We start from the raw sequence: 27,445 nt of genomic DNA, 5'->3' as shown, positions 1-27,445 counted from the left end.
CCGTCCAGATGCCTATGTTCGAGTGGAAGATTACATTATTAAAAATTGATGGCTTTAGATACTGACGTTTTTGTCACAGTTTGAGAAACATACATGTATTCATACAGATTCTTCATTATTTAATTTCTTTACATATAATACAGGGCGATAATATTTGGTAACAGCAATTTGCAAGGAGACTGACATTTATAGTAAAATAGCGCAAAATGCCGCTTCGAAACTAACAGCCTTTTTAGGCTACCGCCGCTTTGGCTAATAAATTAATAGTAAAGTAGCACAAAATGCTGCTTCGAAACTAACAGCCTTTTTAGGCTACCGCCGCTTTGGGTAATAAATTAAATTAACAGTAAATTAAAATAATCTTAGAACTAAAAATAAATTTAAAAAATAATCACTATAAAATACAAGCAAAATTAATTATTACGGTTAAATACAATTTTAATATTAGAATTAAATGTATGAAAATTTTTTAAGGAGTCATAAGTTTTTATCACTATGATGTATTATGAAATATAATTGAAATAAAATTCCTTTATAGAAATTATGCTATAAAACTCATCTATAATTTTAAAAAAGCAGCACAATTTAGAATTTTAAACAAAACTTTCGAAAATTCGTTTTTAAATATTTTAGTATTTTTATTTATTTACACCAATAAAAAGCATAAAAATTGCAAAAGAAAATTGCTTGTTTGAATTTTCTATTAGTTCAGATTTAAAATATTATTTTCTAAAAGTAGTTACAAATTTCCTTACAGCATAGGAAAAGCTAAAAAATATCCAGCCCTGAAAGCATGCTATAGCTTTATAGTTATTCGGAATGTTAATTATGCTTGATAAATATGTTAAATTTTTAAAAATCAATCTCAATTTCAAAAATAAAAATATGTAGAAATTCTAATTTGTGAAATGTGGTGCTACAACCAGCATTTTCTTGACAATTATACACGTTGCAATAGGCAACCACTGTTAAATTTCTGCAAGTCGTCCCTACTCCTCCGGATGTGATCAAGGTGACAGCCGGTAACGCCTCAGATGAGGGAGAAAACCCGTTTGGGTTAGTCTATTTCTTATAAGGTCCATGGTCAAGAACGGTTGATTGAGCAATGTGTAGTGCCTCTGCAATCTCTCGTGCCGTGTACCGCAGATTAGACTTAACCATTGCCTTTATTTCGTCATTGTCAGCCACCAATGAGCTTCCTGATTAAGCCGCAGCATTCGCATCAAAATCGGCAGAACGGAATTTTGCAAACCAGTGGTGCTGTGTCTTTAGAGCAGTGTTTCCCAGCCTTTTTTGTGCTATGTTCCACCTAATCATCTCTAAAATTTTTAAGCTTCCTCTAGCATATACATAATTTTTAATATTTAAAAATTGAAATACTCACGAAAGGAACTTGAATGATAGCTTTTAGGAAGAAATGACTACGAAATTTTATGAGCAAACACAATAAGTGAACTTTCAAAACATGGAGAACTGAAATTCAAGAAAAAACTCATTTTAGTGTAAGTTTTTTATTTTAAGTATTAGTGATTTTTATTATTTAAATTTAGTGAGTTCCTTGTGCTTGATACTTGCTGCAAAGAAATTTTATGTCAGGTTCCAATTTAGATAACTTGAGTCTCAAGTCTCCCGGTTTCATTATATCCAACCGTTTTTTTTTTTTTTTTTTTTTTTTTTTTTTTTTTTTAAAGCAGCAAATCATTTATGGCACTAAATTTGCATTCAGCAAAATATGAAGATGGAAACAATAAGTAGTTCTCTTGCAAATTTTGTTGCATTTTGATATCTGATTCTGGTTTCCTCACAAAGCTATGTCATCGCTCCTTTTCTATTAAATAAAGTTTTAATTGACTCATCATTTTGCATTTCTGCGAGTTCTTCTTTTTACTGCATATTTGAAATATCAGCCAAATCTACGAGCATTGGCTTCATCATCCAAGTTGGAAAATCAATTTGTTTTAAGTTATAAAATCTTTTAAATCAGCCGATAAAATTTTCAGATGATCGATAATAACAAGTATAGCGGTAGTCACGTCACATTTTAGGAGCCAATGAGACTTTTCAAAATTTTTGTGGTAAATAGTATATGCGTAACATAATTCAACAAAGATAATGAAACCAAATATCTTCCTTTTGCATCATAAGTTTTATTTGCTCCTCGAAGTTGTTTATTTAATATATTTAATTTTTGAAAGATAATGGCTGAATAACTCACAATTGCCTTGTTATCATCCATTAACGGATTCTTCATTTCAGGCTTGTCGCTTAAAAAATAACTAAGAGTATCAAATAGTTCCATAAATCTTTCCAAGCAGTTCCCTTTCGACAGCCTTCTTATTTCAGTGTGAAGTACAAGTCTCATATAGTCTTCATTTTGTCTTCATAAAGTAAAATAACTTGAAAAGACGTTCACATTTGGCCCTAGTTTTAATAGCATTGATACACTTTATAACTGAATTTAGTACTTCATTTAGAACAGGCAAATTGTTTTTAGCTACCAGGTTTTGTCTGTGAATAACACAATGCACAAGAAGCATTTCTGGATTCTCATCTTTTATCAATTTTAAGCAATCCTTTTTCTTATTCTGTGCTTTATTTTATTTTTCAACTATCGTATTAAGAGCACCATCTGCAGTACAAGATGTATTATATTTTTTATATCCAAGTAATTTTTTAGCTTAGTATAAATATCTTTGGAGATAGTGGTGCTTTCTAGTGATTTACAGAACATTTCTTCGGCAAAATCCCCTTTATGAATATATCTTACATAAGTTACAAATACGACTTCACTGTCTCTCAAAGTTGGTTCATCCATTTGCACCAAAAATTTTCTTGTTTTCAGGTTTTCAACAAGTTGTTTTTAAGTATCCTCACTTATTTAATCTTTCTTTCTGCAAATAGTATTGTTATTTAGTGGCATAGCTTTAACGTCTTTGTCATCTTTTTCTAGAACAGTTTTAAAAGCTGATATTGATGGTTTCATTAAATTCTGCCCTATAGTATGGCTTTTCCCAGATGAAGTGATGAGTAATGAAATTTGATAAATAGCCTCAAGAGCATGATTAACAGTTGCATTATGAGCAGTAAATAGACATTTTAATATTACTTTATTTTCAAAAATTTTCCATAACCCTTTGCGGCGTGCTATACGTTAACGTCAGAATTTCAACAAAAAAAGTTGTATGCAGTCTATTTAGTCCTAAAGAAGTATACAGGTAAAATTTTGTAAAAATTGCACTTACCGTTTTAATTCTGTGGGTGTTTCATGAGGTGGAACACTGCGCCGCCAGAGCTTTTAAAAATGCGACTAAGTGAGCATTGCAGTGAAGCACGAAAATAAGTAGAAGCGTTTGTATAAGAATGAAAAAACTCTGTATTATGGCTGTATACATGGTTTCCTGGATATACACAATATTCTTAAATATATAGGGATAAATGAGATAAATATCTATATACACAAGTCCTATATACAAAAATATTTACAAATTTTCCTCTTTCTTAGCTTCATGAAATTGTTCAAAGCAAGTCACTTCTTTTTGATGGAAGCACAAACCAACTATGATTAATATTAACAATAAAGAAAAATAAGCCTATAATATATACATACAAGAAAATTATCTACAAATTATTGAAAATAAACGGGAATGAGACTAAAAAGCGACAGCAAAAATTCGTGCAGGTCTGAGTAAAGATGAGTCAAGCTACTAATAAAATTCCCGCCTAAAAACTACTCCCAAAAAATTTGAGATGACAATATTAATTAGGGCTTTCATAACACAAAACACACCTCGCTCCTCAATACTGCTTTGTTTGAATTCATTCCCCCCCCAAAAAAAAAACGGAAACAGAAAACATAAACAATGGATGTTCTCTCCTAAGCACAGATGTTCTGATTCGTAACAGTACGAGATCGCTAAAGGCGCAGTTTTCCTGCTAATGGAACAGCCAGTTTTATTCAATGATTCTGCATATGGTTTTTGTATGAAAGATTAAAAAAAAAAATATAGAACAAATAATTTGGAGTACAGCCAGCAAAAGTATGCCTAATTTTTTTTCCAAAAAAAAATTATGTATATCATTAAAAAAAAGATTTTAATAACACATAATAAATGAAAATTCTGTGTCTCCTTGTCATATGCTGCTATCTACTGTTTAAAAAGAAAAGTTTAAAGTATATTATAAAGGCATTTTTATCTATTTACAGTTGAATTTAAAGGTTTCAGAAGCAATTCAATTTGTGGGTTCCATGTAGTGAAACATTGAGCCACAAAGGGTTAAAGTGCGAAAATAATTTGAATCTGAATTAATATCAGCATTATGTTTCGCCTTCAAATGTGCCTCAAGATGACCTAGTTTCATTGATTTGTTCGTCAGGCATTATTGGCATAAAAGGACAAAAGTTGACTGGGTATGAAACCAAATTTTAAATATGCCTCCGAATGCCGATGAACATTTTTTCTTCCTTGCACCCCTCATTTCACTAAGGGCTGAAAGAAATAAATATAAGATCATTATAAACAAAGCTGAAAGCAGCTGCTGTTGCTGTTCAAGGAAAGAATAATATACCAGTTATCATTCCTACAGTAAAAAATAAAATAAATTCGTTGGCTGAAATGTGCGAGAAACATCTGGAAAGCACAATGTGTCAGTTATTTAAATGCCTTTAAAAGCATTTAAATGTCTATGTCTGCAGCGAGAATTCTTAATATAATATTTAAAATGCAACGCAATTTAAAAACTTTTTTACATATACATCACTTACATTTTTCTTTTTTTTTTTTAGGGAATAAAAAATGAAATTTTGAAAAATTTTGACTTTATGAAACATATCTAGAACATCCTTTGTCCCCTTAAACGAGTTCATTTTCGAATTGTCCCCTTAACAGTCGCATTGACCCCTTGTGGGATGTGGGCCCTATGTTGGGAAACACAGCTTTAGAGCATCATCCCCATAAACTTTATGCAACTTTTCACAAGCTTGCATCACATTCTTGCCTTTGCGGAAATAAAAAAGCAAAATATAGCGAAAAACAACATTTCCCTCTCCATTTTCAACTCTGTATAAAATCCATCCAACTCATTCAAATCGAACAATTTTCTGCTTATTAAATTTGTTAGAAGTGTGACCTTATATAGTATTTCAGTGAGGTGTATGCACATGGTGCTTCTACTCCAAAAAATGCATTAACGACATCTGTTAGCAAAATACGACATTACTTTCCGATCAACACAATAGTAATTTGTTATTTGATATTATTGACTAAGTGTAAATATATTTAAATTGAATTTTTAATTATCATGGAATCTGACATCTCTTTTCAGGCTAAAGAAATTCTTGCCAAGGAGTCCAATGTTCAAGAAGTAAAATGTCCTGTTACTGTATGCGGCGATGTCCATGGCCAGTTCCATGATTTGATGGAATTATTTCGTATAGGAGGAAAGTCACCTGATACAAACTATCTCTTCATGGGTGATTATGTAGATAGAGGCTATTATTCTGTTGAAACTGTTACATTACTTGTGGCACTTAAGGTAAGATACCTTGGCTTTTAATTTTGAGTGGATGGTGTGCATCAGTACTAAAATCTTTAATTGTAACTGTAATAAGTAAAAGACTATATAGTCTGTAGGTTAACCATTTACCCTTAAGTATTTGTATTTTATTAGACACTAATTGAAAAACTATGCAACTCTTGACTCACTTAATTTGATTGTTAATTGCAGCTTTATGCAACCACCTTGGCTCAATTTGGCATTTTTTTACAGATGGAAAGGTAAAAGCTACTTATCAGGTCCCAATTGGTGGGTTTTGCAGTCTCTTTTTTTTGGGGGGGGGATTTCCAAACTGTTGATATTCATCATAGATCAGCAAACATTATCAATATAAAATACTTAAGCAATTTAAAAACCAAATTTGGATTATTAAGTAAGGATTATATAATTCGTTTAAAAAAATTCTTCTTCAACAAATCCTGTAATTTTTTTTTTTTTTTGCTTTCATCTTCTCCCAAAGTGCACAGTGATCTGTTTTCACTTAAAAAACATCAGAGAATTGTGGAGAAGCGACTTCATGGTACTGGATGGTTATTGTTTGACAAATAAGAGAGAAGTTACTAATCAGGTGCAAGTTGATAGTTTTCACATTTTTTTTTTAAAGAAAACTTCCCAAACTATTGATGTATATAGTAACTTGGTAGATGATATTAACATATGGAAATAAAACATGCTTTAGTAGTAATATAAAATACTAATTTGAATTATTAAATAAGAATACGGTGATACTTAAAAAAAATAACACTTGCATTCTAATTTAAATCTTCCTGTATCCCCCCCCCCCCGGTGTTCTTCTCCTGAAGTACACAACACAGGGTTTGTAGAGGTCCTTATAAGTGCTTATAAGTCCTTATATTTGAAAATAAAATATAAAGGCCCTTATAGGTGCTTACTTTTTCTTTAAAGCCCTTATTTTTTCTTTTTAGTGCTTATTTTTTTGCTTTTAGTGTTGCTTTTTTTTTTTTTTTTAATGAACACGCTTTTTTTTCCCGTACCAAAGCCGAAACTAAATAAACAACTTTTTTCCCTAATATGGAATGTCAGATGGTGAGTCATACTCCCAGAAATAGCTTTTTCCCCTTTCCATACCTGCCAACTTTTACGAATTTTTCGTAATTTTTACGAAAATGCGTTTGTCTTTACGATTTTACGATCGTAATCCATTTTTTACGATTTTTTTCCTTTTTCAAGTGTTTTTAGTGAATTTTGTCGAAATTTTAGAATTTTTCGCCAATTCAGTGATTTTTGCCAATTGCATCGTGTTTTACCGCCAACTACCGACTACTTCGAATCCAGTAACCTGCGGTTTCTCCCAACTCGCCGCTTAACCAGCCAATCCAATGCGCTGAACTTGTTTCTCCCACTCCTTTCTTTGTGGGCGCCAGATTATTTTTTTAGCGTGGATTGTCGCATTCTTTTTTTTTCTTTTGTTTGCACGTGCTACAAATTTTCTTAATACGTCGTTGTTACGAAATGAGTTAAAAAAAACCGTATTTTCGGCCTGCCTACAAAGCCGAATTTCCAACAATTAAAGAATCCTTCAAAGGAAATAACTATGCATTTTGCAACGTGTGCATGTGTGACTTCATAATAAGTCACGGTAGAAGAAGAAGCGACATTGTGAAGCTTGTTAAGTCTAAAAAGCATGAAGTTAATGCTTCGGCTTCGACATCATCAAAGAAAGTGGATTTTTTTTTTCAAGTTCAGCTACAAATTCGAATGCCGATGTCATTTTGGCAGAATGTTTGTTTACACAATTTGAAGACTTTGCCAGTTCTGGAGAAGATAGATTTGATGTCCTCGTTGGTACCTTAAAAAGAATAAAAAGAGCTAATGGAACACCAAAATATGATAGACTAGCAAGAGTTTTATGTGCTATTCTCGTAATTCCACACAGTAATGCTGAGTGCGAGAGAGTCTTCAGGGTTGTGAAGAAAAACAAAACTATGTTTCGTTCTTCAATTTCACCAAAAACTCTAGAAAACATTTTAATTGCTAAATGTTATGAGGAAACTAATTGTTATGACAGGAAATTTTCCAAAGAATTTTTGGCTAAAGCCAAAAAATGCACTCTAAATTCATTGCAATAATTTTTTTGTGTAACATTAAGTTCTTGTTTTATGTTTCCTAATAAAATTTTTAGTTACTACTTAATTGAGATTTACTAATGTAAGTATGATTTTCTTTTTTCTATTTGTATAAATTGTTATTTTTTTAATATCAAAGCATGATATTAATTCTTCGTGTTCTTCTGAATTTTTATCTTTAGAGGTTGGCAGGTATGCCTTTCTCTGCATTAACATAACCTTTGGTGTGCACGAAGAGTACAGTCGTTCTACTAGGTCAAAGAATTGCGAAAGTAGTAGAAAATTTCGCTACATTCGGCATTCTTTTCCTCCCACCCAAATACTCATGGAGGAAGGAAGTAAGATGGAGTAGCCCTAAACAGGTTTCTTCCGTACCCTGCTCTGAAGCACCGGCGATCCCTACGTGGTGACCAAAACATTGGGTCATATTATTAAATCAATGCTGTAAATATACATATAAACGTATATATTTTCTTTTTCTACAGCACTTCAGAGTCCTAAGTATATGAAAACAAAATATTTTTTAAACATTTCATTCTGAACGGAGTTAAACGCTATACTTTTCGCAGAACAGTTTTCTCAGAATGTTTTAATTTGATTGAAATATTTTCACAAGTTTTCGTTAATTACATTAGAAAAAAAATTTAAGGTAATTCGATTTGATTCGTTAAAGGTAAAAAAAAATTAAGATCAAAGTTTATTGTATTATTAATATTAAAATTATGCATTATTTCTTTTCTATTTATAAAGCTTCTTCCTAAAATACTTTCTTAAATATGACATGATTTTTTGGCTTCTGAGGCATCTTTTAAATCGAAAAATATAAGTCAATTTATGATTAATGCTCTATTTGGTTCATTTTAAATTAGAGAATTATTAGAAATTAGCGAAATACTTTAAATAGTACTCAATTTTCTCTGAACATTTCTGAAAGGGAATAAAATGAGGATATTTTTTAAGTATTATTTAAAACTTGTAACTGAGTTTTTATAAAATGTAAGGGGAATAATTCTTTTAATTATCAGATTTTCTTTTACCCTTCATTTCAACAATACATATTCTAAAACTCTTTATTACGTTCTTAAGTGCGCATCTCATAGCATTTGCTTTACAATACCTTTTAACAGATTGCTTTCCAATACGAACAATTCTTGCTTAAAAAGTTTTATAACGTATTTGTCAACGGGATTTCAATTTATGCTTACAATTCAATATTAAGGTTATCATATATTTGAGATAACATTTAGAATCCTTATAAATCAGATACATTTAATAATTAGATTTCTTAACAGTTTATAAATGAATAAATTCCTTATTTCAAATACATTTATAAATAATTTAATGAATATTTATGTATTTTGTTAAAGGCAGATGCATGCGTTTTGAAAGCAAATGCATAAATACCCATACATATTTCATATTTTTCATTTCCAACATGTGCAAATCGTTAATTTCTGTGCATTCACTATATTTTATTTTTAATTAACCCAAATAAGTAAAACGTGTAAGCCCAAAGGGATTATTTTTCAGATATATAAAATTAAAATGATGAGTTTAAAATGAGCAACAGTAAAGCCTCTCCTCTAAAAAATTTTAAAAGGTACATGTTACAATAATATATGGATGTGAAAAAAATCTATTTTATTTAAAACATTTTGGCATTGGAACATAAAATAAAAGTAGCGAATACTCTATCAAGGGTATCGAAAGACGTATACAATTTTAAAGGTACCGTAAGGTATTTTTCATTCTTTAAGCATAAAATTTTTGTTAAAATTTATATTTTTATAGTTCAACAACTTATAATTTTATAAAACAAATTCATAATCAAAATCGCTGTTAGTTATCGAAAAATAACCAAGATGTGATTTTTGCGTAAATGTCACTAAACTATACAAATTGCTATTATTTAATGACAGTATGAATTTCTTTCATGTGAAAGTGTCCCTTTTTCGATTTGTATGGAACTGTCGTGTGTCGAAATACTATCAGAATACTGTCAAGCGAGCTTCTGAATGTAAACAAAGAACACCCCATCTGGTGATCGAATACGACATTTAGTAAGGAATTCTAAGCCAAATAAAAACATCTACCCTGAAGATAAGGATAGTGCTGACAGATCAACTTCCAATTCAGTGTGCCCCCCCCTCCCCTGCGCAGAGCAGCGTAAAATTGATAAACAGATTTTGGAATGATTAGAGAATCAAAGGATATGCCTTTATCCATTTTTTGCAGTAATTCCACTTTTTGTGTAATGGACTTCGAAACATACTTTCACTTTGTAGATCCCTTACATATTAGTAAATATATATCAGAAATTCTCTTTCACATAATCGAAAGTTCAAGCTTACTTTTATAAAATTGCTCTAACAGTCTGCAAAAAATAATAAGCCGGATCCAATTCGAAGATTAAGGAACAACGCAATCTGCAACATTAACTGAATTGGATAATTTTAGCTTAGCTTATACCGTCCGTTATACATTAAATGCGCATGCGAAAATGTATTATGCGCATGCACACACGCATATTCGCAGCCGTAAAGGTCTTACACGCATGCATAAACATGATGCATGCGCAGAAAGTTTGTAGCTTTGAGGTCCGAATTATAGATCATTCCGGATTATGGATGTCCAAATTAACGACTTGACTGTACAATGAAAATTTAGAAAATATTCAGAATTTAGATTTAAATTATTTAAATATCAATATTAGTAGAAAAATAAATTGTATTTATTATTAGGTTCCAAGCGAATACAATAAATATGCCTTATTATTATTTATTTATCTCTATTTTGAACTGAAATTTCATCATTAAATCTTGTAATATAGTTTAGTTTTTCATAGTTTTTTTTTTCTCTCAATGTAAACTAGTTCTGTAAATTGAACTATTATTTAAAATTTAAAAAAAAGTAATTATTTTCCATGGTTGAGGTAATGCTTATTCTCTCTTAATAAGTACTTTATTTCTCATATTTTAAATTACAAGTCTAATTTTTAAGATTATGCAGTTGTGTATGATGTAATTAGACAGGTGCTTATGTTTTTTTCTTAAAATGTGCTTGAAAAGTGCTTATAGGTGCTTATTTTTTTAACTAAAATGTTGCTATAAACCCTGCAACAATCTGTTTTTACTTAAGAAAAAAAAAATTGTAGACGCAGCTTCGTGTAAACCTCAGCAACAGTGGCTATCTAGGAAACTCATTTGTTCCCTTTAGATTATTTTCAGCAAAATTCTGTATCTCTGCAGAAATTTTATCGCAGTTTCCTCCATTGTTAGCAAATTCCACAAGCATTTTCACTGGAAAAAGGAATTTCGGTGTTTTTACACCGAAATAGTTCAGGATAGGGTGGGAGAGACAGAAAAAGCAAAACATTTAAAATTGTATGTTTTATTGAAGTTGCGTTTCAAGTGCTTCTTTTTACTGAATGAGAAAGTAAGTACCTAATTATTTTTGGAATACTGCCAGTTGCCTCATCTACTCCACACACTTTTTTCTTTTCACATCTCTGAATCATATTAATCAAGATGCTAATGTTAGGAATAATAATTAAAGTAGGTAACTGATGCCTTAAAACTCATTCATCTCATAATATCTTTAAACTAACATGCAAGCATCTTGCAGAATGGAAATCATAAAATTAGATCATAATAATAAAGCTTATAACATCCTATCGATACTATTGGAATCTTAATATTCACAATTTTAAATACAGAAAAATAGTATCTTACAAATTTTCCAAAATAAAAGTTTTAAAACTTAGGATTCCATACCCCTGTGAAATAGCAAAATATTTATAGGATACTAGATGAATATGCATTTAGACTAACATGGCAACGTGATATATCTTCTGTATATTTGAAAAGTGAAAAATACATAATGTAATTCTATAGGTATACATGAATTAAACACATTTTTATTTTAATCAGTCAGATTAAAAAGTGAGAAAAGTATTTTAAAGAACTTCATCTGTTGCTTTTAAATAGCTTACTTTACTAATCAATAACAGATAGATTAAATTTGAAATATAAATATCTTACATTTTGTCGAATGACAGCAAACTCAAATAAAGAGTGAAACAATGCATTTATGATGAATGATATTTAAAGTGAATTAACACAAGTCCTGACAGTCCTTTAAAAAAATAATAATTTTTTTAACCTAAATTTCACATCCCGAGTATTTATCAAGATACATAAAAACATTTATAACAACAAAGAAACAAATTCAAATTTATGATTATTTTGTATCCGTAATGTGTAAAAGTTTATATTTGCAAGAAATCTCTATTGATTATACTTCGTAATCAAGCATACTTATAACTAAATATTTAATTTTCAGACTGACGTATTCCAGTATGTTGAATTAACCACTAAATAATTTATTTTTAGCATTAGAACTCCTGCAAAATATTAGAATAAAAACTGGAAATTCAGTTAAAGAACGGTCACTTGCCTTCTTATTTAGCAGAGTTCATATGGAGACAGAGAATAACTAATATTTGTTTCATTTGACTTCCAAGTAATAGCCACTAAGAATCAAAAATCCTGATCTGTTGGCATTGAAAGTATATTTTATTGCTGAAAAGTCTAAGTAGATTGTTAGCAATGTATCAGTAGTTAATAACTCGTTAATAACCAAGTATCACAGAATAAAGAAGAATTAAAAGAAGTTCAAATCATGTATATAACTAATAAATCTGATTCGCATGTATATAAAAATTCGTATTTATTTATTTTTCTTTTGGTTCTACCTTCATAAATTGTTACTAATTGAGTATTAATATGATATTTTTATTCCAGGTTCGTTATAGGGAAAGAATAACTATTCTCAGAGGGAATCATGAGAGTAGACAGATCACTCAAGTATATGGTTTTTATGATGAATGTCTTCGTAAATATGGAAATGCTAATGTTTGGAAATATTTTACAGATCTGTTTGACTACTTGCCATTGACTGCATTAGTTGATGGTCAGGTGAGTTAGAAAATATTTTAAATTAAAGAAATTATTTATGGTCATAGCTAAGTATTTTTACTAATTCATTTGAGTTACACTGGGGAAAAAATATTTTGTAGTTTTTATTTCTTATGAATAAGCTTGATTAAATAATAAAAATAAAATTTTTCATTTAAATACAATAATAAATAATTTACTATTTTAATTTTGTTATCAGAATTTTTCATTAATAATTTATCTAATCTGCCTTTTTAGTCCAAAAGGGGCCTTTGTTCCTGAGGGATTATTGTTTTCGTTTTGCGATGTTATGTCAGTTTCACTTTTCAAACTGTTGCCACCAAATATTATTACCACGTATTTGAAGAAATTAAATAATGAAGAATCTGCATAAATGTATATATTTTTCTCGCATTGTGATAAAACACCAGTACCTAGAGCCATCGAATTTTGAATGACGTAGTCATACTGCTGATATAGGCATCTGGAAGCCCAAATTTGTGTTTTATTATTGATCTCATATTTTGTAAAACTTTAACGTATTTTTGATTAACAAACTCAAGGATTTCGAAGCGAGCAATGGCAGTGCTGTTCGGAAAAAGATATTTTTATCTCCAGTGCTGCTAATAAGGCATCAAACACATTATAGAAGAATCGTGCAAACTTGATTTAATGTGGAATAAGGAGGTGAAGAGTTAAAAAATTTGAGATTTTTATGAAATAAGTAGTGGTTTATATTCAGAAAGTGTAATATTTTGCTAAATATTACTCGAATAAAAGGTTTAGTATAATACAAGACTTAAAAAATAAAGTATGCCCTTAAATTATTTTTTTCTTAGTTTGAAAAAATAGTACATGCAACACTGAAGAAACGACTAAGACAATATGTGGACGGAGATTACATCTGTATTTCTTCTTCAGGGCTTTCAAAATACCCTCTGTGTTTAACATTCCATTAGTAACTTCAGGAGGGAGCAGTAGGGCTCTTATGTCTCATGATTGTTCCAATCAGAGTGGTATGAGACATTTTCAAAAGTGAAAAATCCTTTCTTGACGCATCTTATTTATTTTTACTTATTATTGTAGAAACTTTTCTACTCAATGAGCAAATGGCTGATAAAAAACAGTCCTTAAAAATGACTCCATCTTTGCATTTGACTGATTAATGGTCCAAATAGAGTTCATAGAAAGTGTCTGTTTCATTTATGCCTTTTTTTTTTTTTTTTTTTTTTTTTTTTTTTGCATGTTTTTAAATGTTCAGGAAGTTTTCTATTAGCATATGAATACTAGTTAAAGTTTTTAAGATGCCTGTTGCATTGCTGTATGCTAAGATTGTAACTCCCCCCTTATTTCTTTTATATATTCTATATATAATTTTTTCTTCCCTGCATATGGTTATTTTTAAAAGCAGCATTTGAAAATTCAGACTAGATTCATCACAACTGTAAATTTGATCTCCATACAGACCCTCCTTTTCAATTTGTATGTGGAAATTTTCCTTGAATTTATTGACTTTTTCCAAGTCAGCAGATGTTTCCCCATAAACATTTACCTGTCCTGTGCCATAGCACTTCTTCCACCTGCCAGGTCAACACCAGCAGAAACTACAATCTTTCCTTATTGAAATTCCTCCTAGAATTTGATAACTTGGTTCTGAAATGAGTGTTACCTCCTTTATTTTCTGCTTAAACAATTTTTTTAAAAAATCACTCGCTCACTTTCTTGTATTCACCACTTTTCGTACTTTTCTTTCCCTTTAAACTATCGGTACATTTTCTTTTCATATATCAAGATTTGACTTTAGACCTCTTCTTTTCTCTTGTATTATAGTACAGGGTGTAGATATTTATAATGTACTGTTTTAATTTTGTTATCGGGATTCTTCATTAATAATTTATCTAATCAGCCTTTTTAGTCCAAAGGGACTTGGTCCCTGAGCGAATATTATTTTCATTTTGCAATGTTGTGTCGGATCACTTTGAATGTGTGTTTCACTTTTAAAACTGTTGCCACTAAATATTTTTGCCCTGTATTATATTTGAAGAAATTAAATACTGAAGAATCTGCATAAATGTATGTATCAGCAATTGTTTTATTGCAATGTTTCTTGCATTGTGATAAACAATTGCCGATACACACGAGTAATTCCTTTAATGTCAACAGTACACAATTTATTTAATATACACATATCGAAGTAATTTAATGTAAATTTGCATTTATCACTTGAGTAGAATTTTGTAAGTAATTTATTATAAACAATATACAGAAACAGTACCCAGATAAAGGTAAATTTTAAGTAATACAGAGTAAGAGATAGGAAAAAAAGATTGATTGAATTGTATTCAGCACTTTGGAGACTTTTTATAGTAATATACTTCAACATGAGCAGCAGTAGTTTCTTAGAGAATATCAAGTCTCTTCTTGATTTTTCTCCCTATATTGTGTATTTATGGAGTCACAGTATTTGTTTTTGTGGTGATTTGATTTTTTTAATTTTTTGATGCTGCGAATCTCTGCAGCATAATCTCAGTTCTTTAGTTATCCCCAGAAAAAAAAAAAGCCAAATGATGTAACATCCAGAAAACAAAGTGGCTATGAAATTTGTCCACCTGTACCAGTCTAATGATCTGGGAATGAAAAATCGTGCACATGTATAGCCCAATGAGAGGGGTCCCATCTAGTTGGGGAAAAAAAAAAAAAAAAAAAAAAAACCTTTGGCTGAATTTCGTCTAATTGTGGTGCAGCTTACAGTTTCAGCATATCAAAGTAAACTTCTGAATAAATTGATAACTGTGAGGAAAAGAAGGGACCAATTTGTTATGAATTAGTGCGTACGAAATATGAATTTTAGGGCTATATTGCATAATATCCCATACACAATGCAGGTTTTCTGATTTTGAAATTGGGCTCACCAGCAGTCAAGCTGTGAAGTCACTGAACACTGGAAATTCGACCTGGGATTGAATCCCAGTGAACAGGTTGACTGCATTATTGGTTTTCTTGGTTTTTTTCTACGTGTAATGAGCCAGTCCTCCACGAAGGTATCTGTCCCCTTAGGCAGATAGGCTTCGAGTTGCTTTGCCTAATCAATTAACCTAATGTAACTTAACCTGATCACAAAATTCTAAAATCTCCGGAAATATGAAAGGTTGCTTCGTCACTAAATATGATTTTCTGAAGAAATTGATCATCATTACTGATATGGTCAATGTTTGTCGGAAATTCCTTTCGAACAGTTTGATTTGTTGGCAAATCTACTATTTATACACAGTCAATTTCAACCATTCAAGAACAATTTTATGAATAATTGACCGTTTCCGACCACAGGTTCGGACACTTCTTACATGTGTCTGGACAAGTGACCAGTGGTGAGGAGCTACTATCCATGGGATTGTGGCTGTATGTCTCTAAGTTAGAATCCCATCTAATCACTTCAATGATATATTTTGTGCCTTGCACGTCGGTGGGCTATTTTAGCCAGAGCGTATATTTGTCCTGGATGGGTCAGGTTACTCTGCCGACAAGACTTATTCGATCTGGAGTAATCAAGGGGCCACTGAGACTATGTTGTCCCTGCTTGGAAATCCACACCGTGCAGGCACCAAATCATCTGTAGACGACTTGGGTACTGCTCTGTGTGTTGTTAAGTAGTAGAGCTGTCACCATACTTGCAATCTATTTTAGACTCAGCCTTTGCCTGGATATAAACTGAGAAACTGTACCCAGAATAAACTGAAAGTTTATCTTACAGTAGATAGCCATAAACCTAAGATAAGCCTGCTAAAGTTTCGCAACTGGAATGAATGTAAATGGTGATTGGTAGCACCTTGTTATTGAAAGGGGGAATGGAATTGATTGGTTCCCCCCACCAAATGTAGCCATATTTATTAAAGGGATAGTTCCACAAAGGGTTCCAAGTATAAAATATTGTAGCAAATCTTTGAAGAGGGAATGTAACTAAGAATTCTGCCAAATCATGGCATGATGGCCAAACAGTAAATTCTGCTGGAGATGTTGGAATGCCAGTAATTAGTTTGATAGTATTGAAATTATATTCTCTTCTTTTATCATAGATTTCTAGTTTTTGTATTTTAAAATATGTAAATCTAAGAAATTGACATTTTCTGTTTTCTTATTTAGTCAAGGAGGATAGATAAGTTTTTTGATTTCTTCAAAATTATTAGTTGCTAAGAGTCATCAACATATCTGTTAATATACGAAAAATAAAACAATTGTTCTTTATTTACTGCTTTTTGAAATAGAAATTCTTTAATAGAGCAGTATAAGTTACAAATTGCCATAGATGAATTACAACCCGTAGGAATACCGTTAACCTGTTTATAAATAGTATTAAATTGTATTTAGCTGTGAAACAGCACAGTTTTAAGGTAAGCAGACTAATTTTCTTGAGACACCACCATAAAAATCTGTAGAAAAAGTGTAGGTAGTGTACAGAGGCTGTTATAAATTTCATTTAATGGGAGTGTAGTACAGTCAAAAGTCGTTAATTCGGACTCGTCGGGACTTCGGCGATTCCAGATTATAGATCATCAGTTTAAATCTGGTAAGATGGCATGCAGAAATTACAAAATTAAAAATGTGAAACCGTAATTTATGAAATAAAGAACAATTATGATCTAAAGGGTATCAAAATTTACCAAAAAAAAAAAAAAAAAAAAAAAAAACTTTACGTTTATTTGTTTACTTTATTAAACATTTCTTTCAACACACACATGCGTAAAGCATACATTACGCATAGTTGAAATTAGAAAATTGCAACCAGAAAACTATTTAATGTGTACTCATGATATTTATAATGACGAGGAATTTGATTTAAATCATATCAAAGACTGAATACATCGAGATGAAATACTACATTTAGTAAGGAATTATAAGCTAAATAAAATAAAAACATCTGCTCTGAAGATAAGGATAGTGCTGACAGATCAACTTTCAGTTCATTGAGCTGCGATGCCCCCCCCCCCCCCTGAGCAGAGCAGCGTGAAATTGATAAACAGATTTCGGACTGGTTAAGAAACAAAGGATATGCCTTTATCCATTTTTTGCAGCAATTCCACTTTTTGTTTAATGGACTTCGAAACATACTTTCGCTTTGTAGATCCTTTACGTATTAGTAAATATATATCGGAAATTCTTTTTGACATAATCGAAAGTTCAGGCTTACTTTTATAAAATTGCTCTAACAGTCTGCAAAAAATAATAAGACGGATCCAATTCGAAGATTAAGGTGTTGGAAAATATAGCTTATTTTTAAACCTTTTACTGCATCATCTCTCTTCCTTGAAATGTTTATTTAGATTAATCCTTATTTTAATGTAATATAGTAGTTACTTCTACTTCTTTTTCTTGCTGCCACTGTTTGCATTGAGAACGGACTGTTTTAACCTAATTGAGATGCAAAAACGAAACATGATGTTACGTCATCTGAAAAGCCGATTCGTGCCGATAGCTGATTGGTTGCCGTGAGATGACGTCATTCCTACTTCTGCTATAAGTATCTCGCGTCGCTCTGGCTCAACCCTTCTAGTTCCTGCTTTCCCGGTATTTTGAGTGAGCGGTTTCCAGCCCCTTCAGAAGAATGGATGCAGTCCGGTGATTAAAGTGCATTGGTTCTGGTTTGCGAGATGATGGTTCCAGAATAAAGTTCTTCGGCTACCATGTGAGTGACTGCCGAGGGCGGCATCCATGTTTCTTCAATGAAGACAGAATTAAAAATACGTGAGTGGCGACGACTCCTTGTGCAAACGGAGTTAGGCCGGTTTTAAGTGTTTTCAAGAACTTCATTTAAATTTTTCAGGTGTTTTTCTTGACCATTGATTATGGACTTATTGAATGGGTAGCCAGCTTTATTTTTAGGCCGCATAGTCACTGTTTAGGACATTTTTTGTTTGTATAGAATGCCAGTGTTTTGAAGACCAGGTGAAAATATTATTTGATGAATGATGATTATATTATATTTTTCCTTAAGACTATGATATTATTGACATTTATTTTCTGTGTTTTTATTTTTTTATTATATTGTTAATAAATTGGATAAGTTCAAAATCTTTTATTGTCTTCAATGTCTGCACAACATATCTCGGGGAGCTTTCATTGCTACTACTGCTAAATGTTTAATTTCTTTAAATTTTAAACTTTGCTTTAGCATCATAAGGAACAAAGCAATCTGCAACATTAACTGAATTAGATAATTTTAGCTGAGCTTATACCGTCCGTTATACATTAAACGCGCGTAAACGTATTATGCGCATGCGCACACGCAAATTCACAGCGGGAAAGGTCTTACGCGCATGCGTAAACGCGACGCATGTGCAGAAAGTTTGTAGCTTTGAGGTCCGGATTATGGGTGTCTGAATTAACGACTTTTGACTGTATGCAGTCGTAGCAATTCATGTTTTTAATTTCAACATCTTTAATGGCAGTCAAAACTAGTATGTAATTATTGATAATCCAGTTGTATTTGTGTTCCTGATAAGCAGAATTTATTATGAGGTTGATGATCTTGTTAAGCTTTTCAGCAAACTTGAAGTATGTTTCTCTTATGTGATTCTTAGTGTCATAAGTGATGAATCTGAACTTGATTGGGTCTTATGAAACTTAAGACGTGCATATAGGTTTGGAAAGCTGTAATTTTTTGTTGAAACTGAAATTTTAAATCTGCAGTGTAATGCTGTTATTTCGCTTTTGTGGACAGTTACACTTGAATTCATTTTTTTTGATAAGTAATAGTATTCTGAAGTTCTTTTTCAATAATGTAATAAGACTTTTCAAATAATACTGAAGTTATTTTTTTACACACACACACACTATATATATAATAAAAAGGAAGGGAAAATGTAACAAATGTTGATGGCATAGCACAAAGAATTCACAGAACATAATAGATCCATATTGAAGAGGAAAATGCTGATTATGTAGAATGTTAAATCCTTAATGACTAGGAAACTGGGCAGTAGAGGCAGGTTAAATTCCATTTTTATTTAAATTGACATTTATGGCCACAATTTACTTGGTACTCTAATCGTGTCTGTTTTCAGAACATTTGCATTTTTTTATGCTGTTGTGATAGGAAGAGAGCAGAGCAAAATTGCATCCAGGCAGCACACAGAGAGAAGCTAAAAGTATACATTTATCCAGTATGAAAGATTGCCAAGAGGAAGGTTTTTGGTTTAGGTCAGAAAGGTTTTTAGTTCTTAAAATTTTGAGTTTAGGTTCAAATTAGTTATGTCATCAGCGTTATACAAGCCATGCAAGATGGATTGATCTAGAAATGATGCAGTCTAGAAAGGTTATGATTTTTAGAATACAGAGGGAGAATTACGGGTTACCACTAGTCTAAATTATCATTTTTATTCGTATATTTTTTCCTTACTATGGACATTACTATTGTCTGTAATTGATAACTTTTCAAAGTTATCTATCATAACTTTATCTGTTGCAAAGCAGTGTTATAAGGGAGAATTCACATGTAAAAATGAAATGTTGCAGACTAGAGAAAATTAGCAGCATATGAATCTGTTGAACATAAAGCAAAAGATTACAAAAATATTTTAGACCATGAATTGATCACTTACTTTAGTATTGATGAAGAGTTGGAGAATAATTTCTTGTTGTTTGAAAAGTAGGATTTATTATTATTATTACTACTGTAGCATAAATAATATGAACATTTAAAAATTAAACATTGAAATGCATATTTCTTTTTAATGTATATAATAATTCCATTTCAGCTATATTTTTACCAACAATTTTCTCCTTTCAGATATTCTGCTTACATGGAGGATTATCTCCATCTATTGACACATTAGACCACATCAGAGCACTCGACCGTCTTCAAGAAGTTCCTCATGAGGTAATGGGCTAATTATTTTGCTCTAATTACTGGCATAGAAAAGGGTTTGCTTTTTTTTTTTTGTTTGTCTGTTTAGTACAGTACACATTAGACATTTGGAAATCATGTATACAATCTACTGCTTTTAGTTGGTTGTTTCTTAACTAATGCTATTTTTAAATTCAGACGTGCAATAAAATGGCAAGAGGGGATAAAAACAGCAACCAATTCTAGTGCCACCATCTGAAAAATAAATAACTAACAAAAAGTGGTAGGTCATATACTATACGATTACCAAAACTGTTTACCGAGATCGCAGTAGAATCTCTCTTAACTGTCATCAACAAAACCTCAGTGTATCTGGATAAAAGATTTTTGGGGAAAATTGAATGTTTATTTCTAAAACATACCTGTTTATATTTTGTGATGCCATATGTAGAAAATTTAGGGTGCAAAGTGCATTGGTCATATTTTTAGATCTATCAGTATTAAATAAATAATATTGAAAACCGCATATACTATTTAACCACTTGCGCTATGACTAAACTTCACGGTTGCGGTGCCATGCGCTACAATATAACAAGTGGTAAAGTGTCTCATTTGCGCCGCTCCCCGTCTGCGAGTGCAATCCAGAGCTGTAACTCGAGAAATAAAGAATCTCATTGTTTAGCCGACGTGTGCACCATGTTATTTTCATTTTTGCGCGCAGTTTGAGACAAAAGCATCTCACCGTGTGTGGCACGTCTTTTTAGCGCAAGTGGTTAAAATTAAAACACATACACATGATTTTATATTTAAAAAAATAAACAAACATTTTAAAATTATATATATCTGGTTGTAACGAAAGTTTCCACTAAAAATAGTTCTTAATGAAGTTAGGGAAATCGGTACCTTTAGTGCAGGTAGTAATCACTACCCAAATCTGATTTTCTGCAAGCATTTCCATAGTTTTTTAAAGCTTTTGGCTGCAAATCCAAAAACAGATCAACTTCATTTTGGGGAATGCAAACACATGTGGTCTTGGCATTATCTTGATGGAATATTACCTTCTTGTCCCAGAACTCAGTTCGACGCTTTACTGGACAGCAGCATCAACATGCACTACCATCTCACTGTATGCAAGGGTTTTACCTTTTTCCAGATACTCTTTGTGGATAATACCCGAGCAATCCCACCAGATACAAAGCATGATCTTTTTGTTAGTCAAATTGCGCTTTGTGACGCTGCCAAGGAGCTCATGTGGCACAGACCAACTCCCTTTTCAGCCTCTGTTGTTGAAGTAAACCCATTTTTCGCAGAATTTTGTCCTTGTGTTGATATTCGAGAAGACTAGTGCTGGCCCAAACACACCTGTCCTTATTTGCTTGAATGGGTCAGCTCATGTAGCACCCAAAGATTGAACTTCTACGTCAAGTTTATGGGATGTATAGCACGACTAATGGACATGCCACTAACGTCTACTCCTTTAGCAAGCTCTGGAATGGCTGCATACCGATCTTCTTCCACAAGTTCTCGCAGGCGGCCCTCATCAACATCAGTAGGCCAGCCACAATGCTTTTCTTTTTGAATGTCACAGTCCTTGTCTTTGAACTTTCAGTACCAAAACTTCGCAGTGTCATATGGTACAATGTTAGTACCTAAAGCTATACCCATGATTTTGTGACATTCTGTCGCTGACTTTTTGTAACAGAACTGAAAGTAAATGGTATTTCTAATCTGGTAGCATGATAGCTCCATTTCAGACGCCTTGTACTTAATGATAATGGTATTTTTTTCCTTACAATACACTATTCTAAAGCAAGTCTTTTTCATTCAAATGCCAAAAATCATTTGACAAAGTACGATTAAATGTGCCAACTATATTTTGCAGACTATATTTTCGGTAGTAGGAAGCTTTCATTAAAACCCGATATTATCAGAGAAATTTAAGAATTTCATATTGTGATGACCTATAATTTTGAATATCTGCCTGCTTGTGAGATTGTTGCTAGAGTTTTAAAAACTCAGTGTGTATAGAATGAATCTTCATAACATCATATACTTCAACAAATCATATGCTGACGAAGTCTGCAGTTCTTCATGAGCTTCCTTTCACTTTCTTGCTCTGCATTTCATTTTCATCCTGCCTCTCTTCCTCATCATCTTCTGTCTTAGTGTTCGTCTGATTTCTTCATTGTCATTTTGAGCTAGTGCAATTAAGAGCGGCTTCATAATTACATTCATCCAAGGCTGCTCTTTCTCTTCACCAATACCGATCTTTTCCAAACATGTAACTAAATTTAAGATATCGTAAAGGGAGCCAGACATATTTTAAAACCAAGAGAATCTTCGTCACTTGATTCATCATATATGAGCATGATCATAGACCACAGTTTATACCAACAACCATAAAATAATGTTCTTTACTTCTTTCCAGGTAAGAGCCAAAGTAAATACAGTATTTGTTAATGTGAATTGCTTTTAGAGATCATTAGTGCTACTTTCAGTTGGATTATTTATCATACATGTGATTTCTTTTAACCTGTCTCAAATCAATGTGATTTCTAAGTTAACCATGTGACACATGAAAAAGAATCTGTGATTCTTTTTTGTATTTTAGATAATGCATTGGATGGATAAGGCTTGCTTAGTAAACCTAATACAAATGTTTTCAACATTAAGTCTTCAGATTAAGACCTATTACCTATTTTTTTTTTATCTTACAGACCTTAATTTCAGATTTAAGTTTAGACCTTTAAAATACTGTTATTTTGATATTGCCGTGAATTGGGTGCCAAGTGCGAGTGATTTTACTATACTTTCTTTGAAAACAAGAACACAGGTGTATTGTGTAAGAGCAACACATTTAATGATGGCTGTTAAGCTGTGTTGATGCATTTGTCTTTCTATCAAATATTGTGTAATATGTAGTGTCCAATAACAAATTTTGCAAATTACTTAAATATCTAGGGTCCAATGTGTGATTTACTATGGTCAGATCCTGACGATAGAGGAGGCTGGGGGATTTCTCCCCGTGGAGCAGGATATACATTTGGACAAGATATTTCAGAAACTTTCAACCACAGCAATGGCCTGACATTAGTGGCTAGAGCTCATCAGCTTGTAATGGAGGTATGTTTCAAAATTAATGTGTTTCATAATATTCCCTTCCAAGAGTTTGGTGCTGAAACCTAAATTTTCCTTAAAGGCCATGGATAAGTGGTATTTTTTTGTGACTTTCCCACTTAGTACCTTAACACTGACTTCTCAATTTTTGCTTCAGTTCTTAAAAATTGTTCTCACTAGTGCTCAATATTTTTATTGCATTCTGTAAAACTTTGTAAGGTTATATGTAATTAAATCATGTTATGAACTAAAATTATAACCTTTCAAAGTTTTACAAAATGCAATAAAAAATGTTGACTACTAGTAGGAACAATTTTCAGAATTTGAAGCAAAAATGGAGAAATCAATGCCGAACGGCTTATTCATTTGTACAGTACAATTTAATCGTATTTGCTGATACCATGGGGATGAACAAAAATAATTCAGTTTCAGCTAAATGGTAGCCAAATCAATGTTTCTGATACTATGCAGTTTTTAAACCATGAAAGCAAGTTTCAAACAATTCCATAGAATCATCCCATGCTCAATATGAACAACAAATAAATAAATAAATAAATAAAGCACTTTCTTCAAAATATGGAGGACACGTAAACTCCCAAAAAGATACAAAATTTACAAAAATTATAAATGCTCGAATCAAATAAATACGTCGAAATGGATAACCAAAAAAGGCTTAAGCAGTTATTCCGTCAGAGTTTGTTGATACTCTACATTACAGCTATTTAAGCCCTTTTTCGGTTATTCAATGCGATGTAATTATTTAAGTACTTACATTTTTTTGCCAGTTTTGCATTTTTTTAAAGTTTAATTATACTCCACATTATGAAGAAAGTGCTTTTAATTTTTTTGGTTCTTCAGATCAGATATGGAATGGTTTTATGCAAATGCTTATGATTTACTTTCACGGATTAAAATCTGCATAGTATCAGAATTGTTAATCCATCTACCGTGTAGTTAAAATGGGAAATTGAATTATTTTTGTCCATTCTCTAGATGAGAGCAAAAATGATTCAGTCTGACTGTTATAATAATTTGGCTAGCCTTGGAATTTCTATTTTTGTTCGAGTTATAAAATTGTTCTTGCCGGCTTTCAACTTTTTGTATTGCATTTTGTAAAACTTTGGAAGGTTATATATTAGTATTTAATATAATTAAAATATAATTTGCTATTTAAGTATAGTTTATTCTGTGGTTGAGATAGCATTTATATTTTTTCTTAATTCCTTTTACTATGTACTGTATATTCTGTCATATAATGTGCACTTTCAATATAAAAAATAAGGTCAAAAATTACGGGTGCTCATTATACACTGGGTATAGAAATGATAGATTTATAAATAAGCCAAAAAAAAAAAAAAAAAAAGTTAAATTTTGATATGTATACTGTGCAAAAAAGGGGGGACATTTCTATCTCCTGTTCTACTGGGCCAGCTGATGAAGTTCAACTTGTGTTTTTCAAGTCTCGAAAGAGCGTTTTTGGATATGTATTAGATTTATATATAGCATTTTCTAATATAGGTTTTTTGACATAAAATCGGACTTTTTCTGAAATAACATACCAATTTTTTTACAAGCGGAGTTAGTGCCTCGTTTAACCAGTGCTCAGTCATTGAGTGAGTGTATCGAAGTCTAGCACCGAGTTAGTTATCGAGTGCATAGAAAAAGTCTTTTCGTTTATCACGAGTTAGTGCATTGTCGAGTTTTGTCTTAGAGTATGCTAAGCTCTGGGAACTACTGAACCGAGTCGAGAGCTGTACTCTTGTGTATCGTTGAGTGCATCACGAGTTGTAGCATAGAGAGTCTCGAGAGTACATAGAGTTCCGAGAACAACCGAGCAGAGTCAGGAGCTGTATTCTGGTGCTTTGTCATGAAGCTGTCTTCATCGTTATAGTCTGATTGCCTGAAGGTTGTGGCACTGATTGTTACAGCGTGTCTATAGTAGTTCTTTGACGACTGTAAAAACATTATTTTGGAGCTGTCCTGAGAACACTGGCCAATAAAGTGTGTTTTGATACTTCATCAAGTGCTGTTGTCATTATTCACTTCAAATCCACGAACCCGTACCGTATGAACATAAAGGAAGAAAAATAAGGCAACAATACCTAAAAATTAAAAAATTTGGCTTGGAATTACAGATGCGCGTTATGCACCAGGAAATACGATGTATGTAATTTAGGCTGTAGAAAAGAAGAAACGTTTCCTATGGAAAAAGGAGGGCATTATCTATTGTGCATGTAACCAGGTGGTGATGGATGATTGCTTATTACATTTTTGCTGCGCTGTAGATGACTGCACTTTTGAAAAATCTCAAAACAATTTTTTCCATGGCATAAATTTATTTTCTGAAGAATGATCTTTTAGAAATGCATATGTGGGACAACATTATAAATACAATAAGCTCTTTACATTGCTATACAACGTATCACATTTTGAAACCATGGACTAGGCAACAAGTGACTAGTGTATATTAATGAAGCAGGAGCTAGAAGCAAAGAAAAGAGATGAATAAGAGCCAGGCTGTTTATAAGAATGCAGAATCTTTGTTTAGAATCTAAGCAGGCGTTGATAAAAAAATTTCGGCATTGCAAACATATTATGGTTGTTAAATGCGTATTTAAATTTAAAGGGGTATTGCTAATTACATAGGAAATTTACTAGTGATTTATTTTCTTTTTTATATTATATATATTGATTACCTTAATTCTCTGGATATATTTCAAGATACTTAAAAGGAAGTGTGTGAACTTAAAGGTAGTCTGAGAGATATTTTTGAACATACGTGCATGGTGTGATTGCTTGGAGTTAAGGAAACGAATCAATAAGTGGTCCCCCCCCCTCGATTTAATTTTAAATTTTTGTTACATTTTAAGGATGTGATATTATTATTATATTGTTATAATGATATAATTATGATAAAAAAAATTAAATTATTAATTTTTAAGTTGAAAAAGAAACAAAGCTAAGCTTAATGTAACTAGGTGTTTTATAGTACTGCGCACTTGCTGAGTATCTTTTTTTGTGTGTGCCATTGGTAGGCACTTAGCCTACTTGGTCTTGGCCACTTTCTAATCAAAGCACCTAATGGGTGAGTCAATGTTACATCCTATAAATGTACGGACAATAAAAAAATCTCTTAGAAACGGGCCTTGTACGGGATTTGAACCCAGGCCCTTTGGTACCGCAGTAGGGTCTCCTAACCACTATACTATCTGGGTGGTTTTTTTGTTTTATTTTTTAAAGTAACTTTTTAAATTAAAGCATTTATTGCACATCAGTAGTTCTTATAAATTGTACCATGCTATTTTCTTTAAAAGGTGATCTCATGAAGTTGTCAAGTTTTGTATGTGGACTTTTTATTTGCATTAACATGTGTAGTATGGTATTAAATGTTTATTTTTATGATAGGGATATAACTGGTGCCATGACAGAAACGTTGTGACCATATTCAGTGCTCCTAACTACTGCTATCGATGTGGTAATCAAGCTGCAATTATGGAATTAGATGATGCTTTAAAGTATTCATTGTAAGTAAAAACACTTTTTATACTTAATATATGTACTTATAATTTTATGTGAAAAATATGAAAAATTTCTTGCATTTGTTTCATATATACATATATTTAATAATTTTAGAAACATCTTCAGCTTGTTATCCTACTTTCATTTTTTTTCTGCTTGAAGTGTTTCTTCTGGTATTATACAGCTTGATCGTTTAGTCATTTGAGCAATGTATCCTGCAATTGTGCAAGTGTATCCTGCAAGTATTTCTCAATGTAAGAAAATTACAAAATGAAATTAGCCAAAGAACTTAATTTAGAATATGTAATCAGTATATTTGATGTTAAAATCACAACATAAATAGTTGGATAAACTGAATCATATGTTATAAAAGG

The 27,445-nt window shown here is 31.8% G+C and overlaps 1 protein-coding gene across 2 annotated transcripts in view; it reads left to right on the top strand.

Moving 5' to 3' along the window:
* Window positions 1-27,445, top strand: part of mts (protein phosphatase 2 catalytic subunit mts) — a 79,971-nt gene that overhangs the window by 25,586 nt on the left and 26,940 nt on the right. For both annotated transcript variants that reach the window (XM_035361163.2, XM_035361164.2), the window contains 5 exons: window positions 5,323-5,532; window positions 12,443-12,616; window positions 20,379-20,468; window positions 23,397-23,558; window positions 26,958-27,076. In XM_035361163.2, coding sequence (XP_035217054.1) covers window positions 5,323-5,532; window positions 12,443-12,616; window positions 20,379-20,468; window positions 23,397-23,558; window positions 26,958-27,076 — 755 coding nt within the window. The remainder of the gene's footprint in view (window positions 1-5,322; window positions 5,533-12,442; window positions 12,617-20,378; window positions 20,469-23,396; window positions 23,559-26,957; window positions 27,077-27,445) is intronic.

This window comes from Stegodyphus dumicola, chromosome 2 (genome assembly GCF_044657685.1).
Source record: "Stegodyphus dumicola isolate Sdum_Otavi_A_Nest chromosome 2, ASM4465768v1".
Lineage (NCBI taxonomy): Eukaryota > Metazoa > Arthropoda > Arachnida > Araneae > Eresidae > Stegodyphus > Stegodyphus dumicola.
Note: the sequence above shows the minus strand (reverse complement) of the source record. Positions and strands in the feature narration are given on the sequence as shown.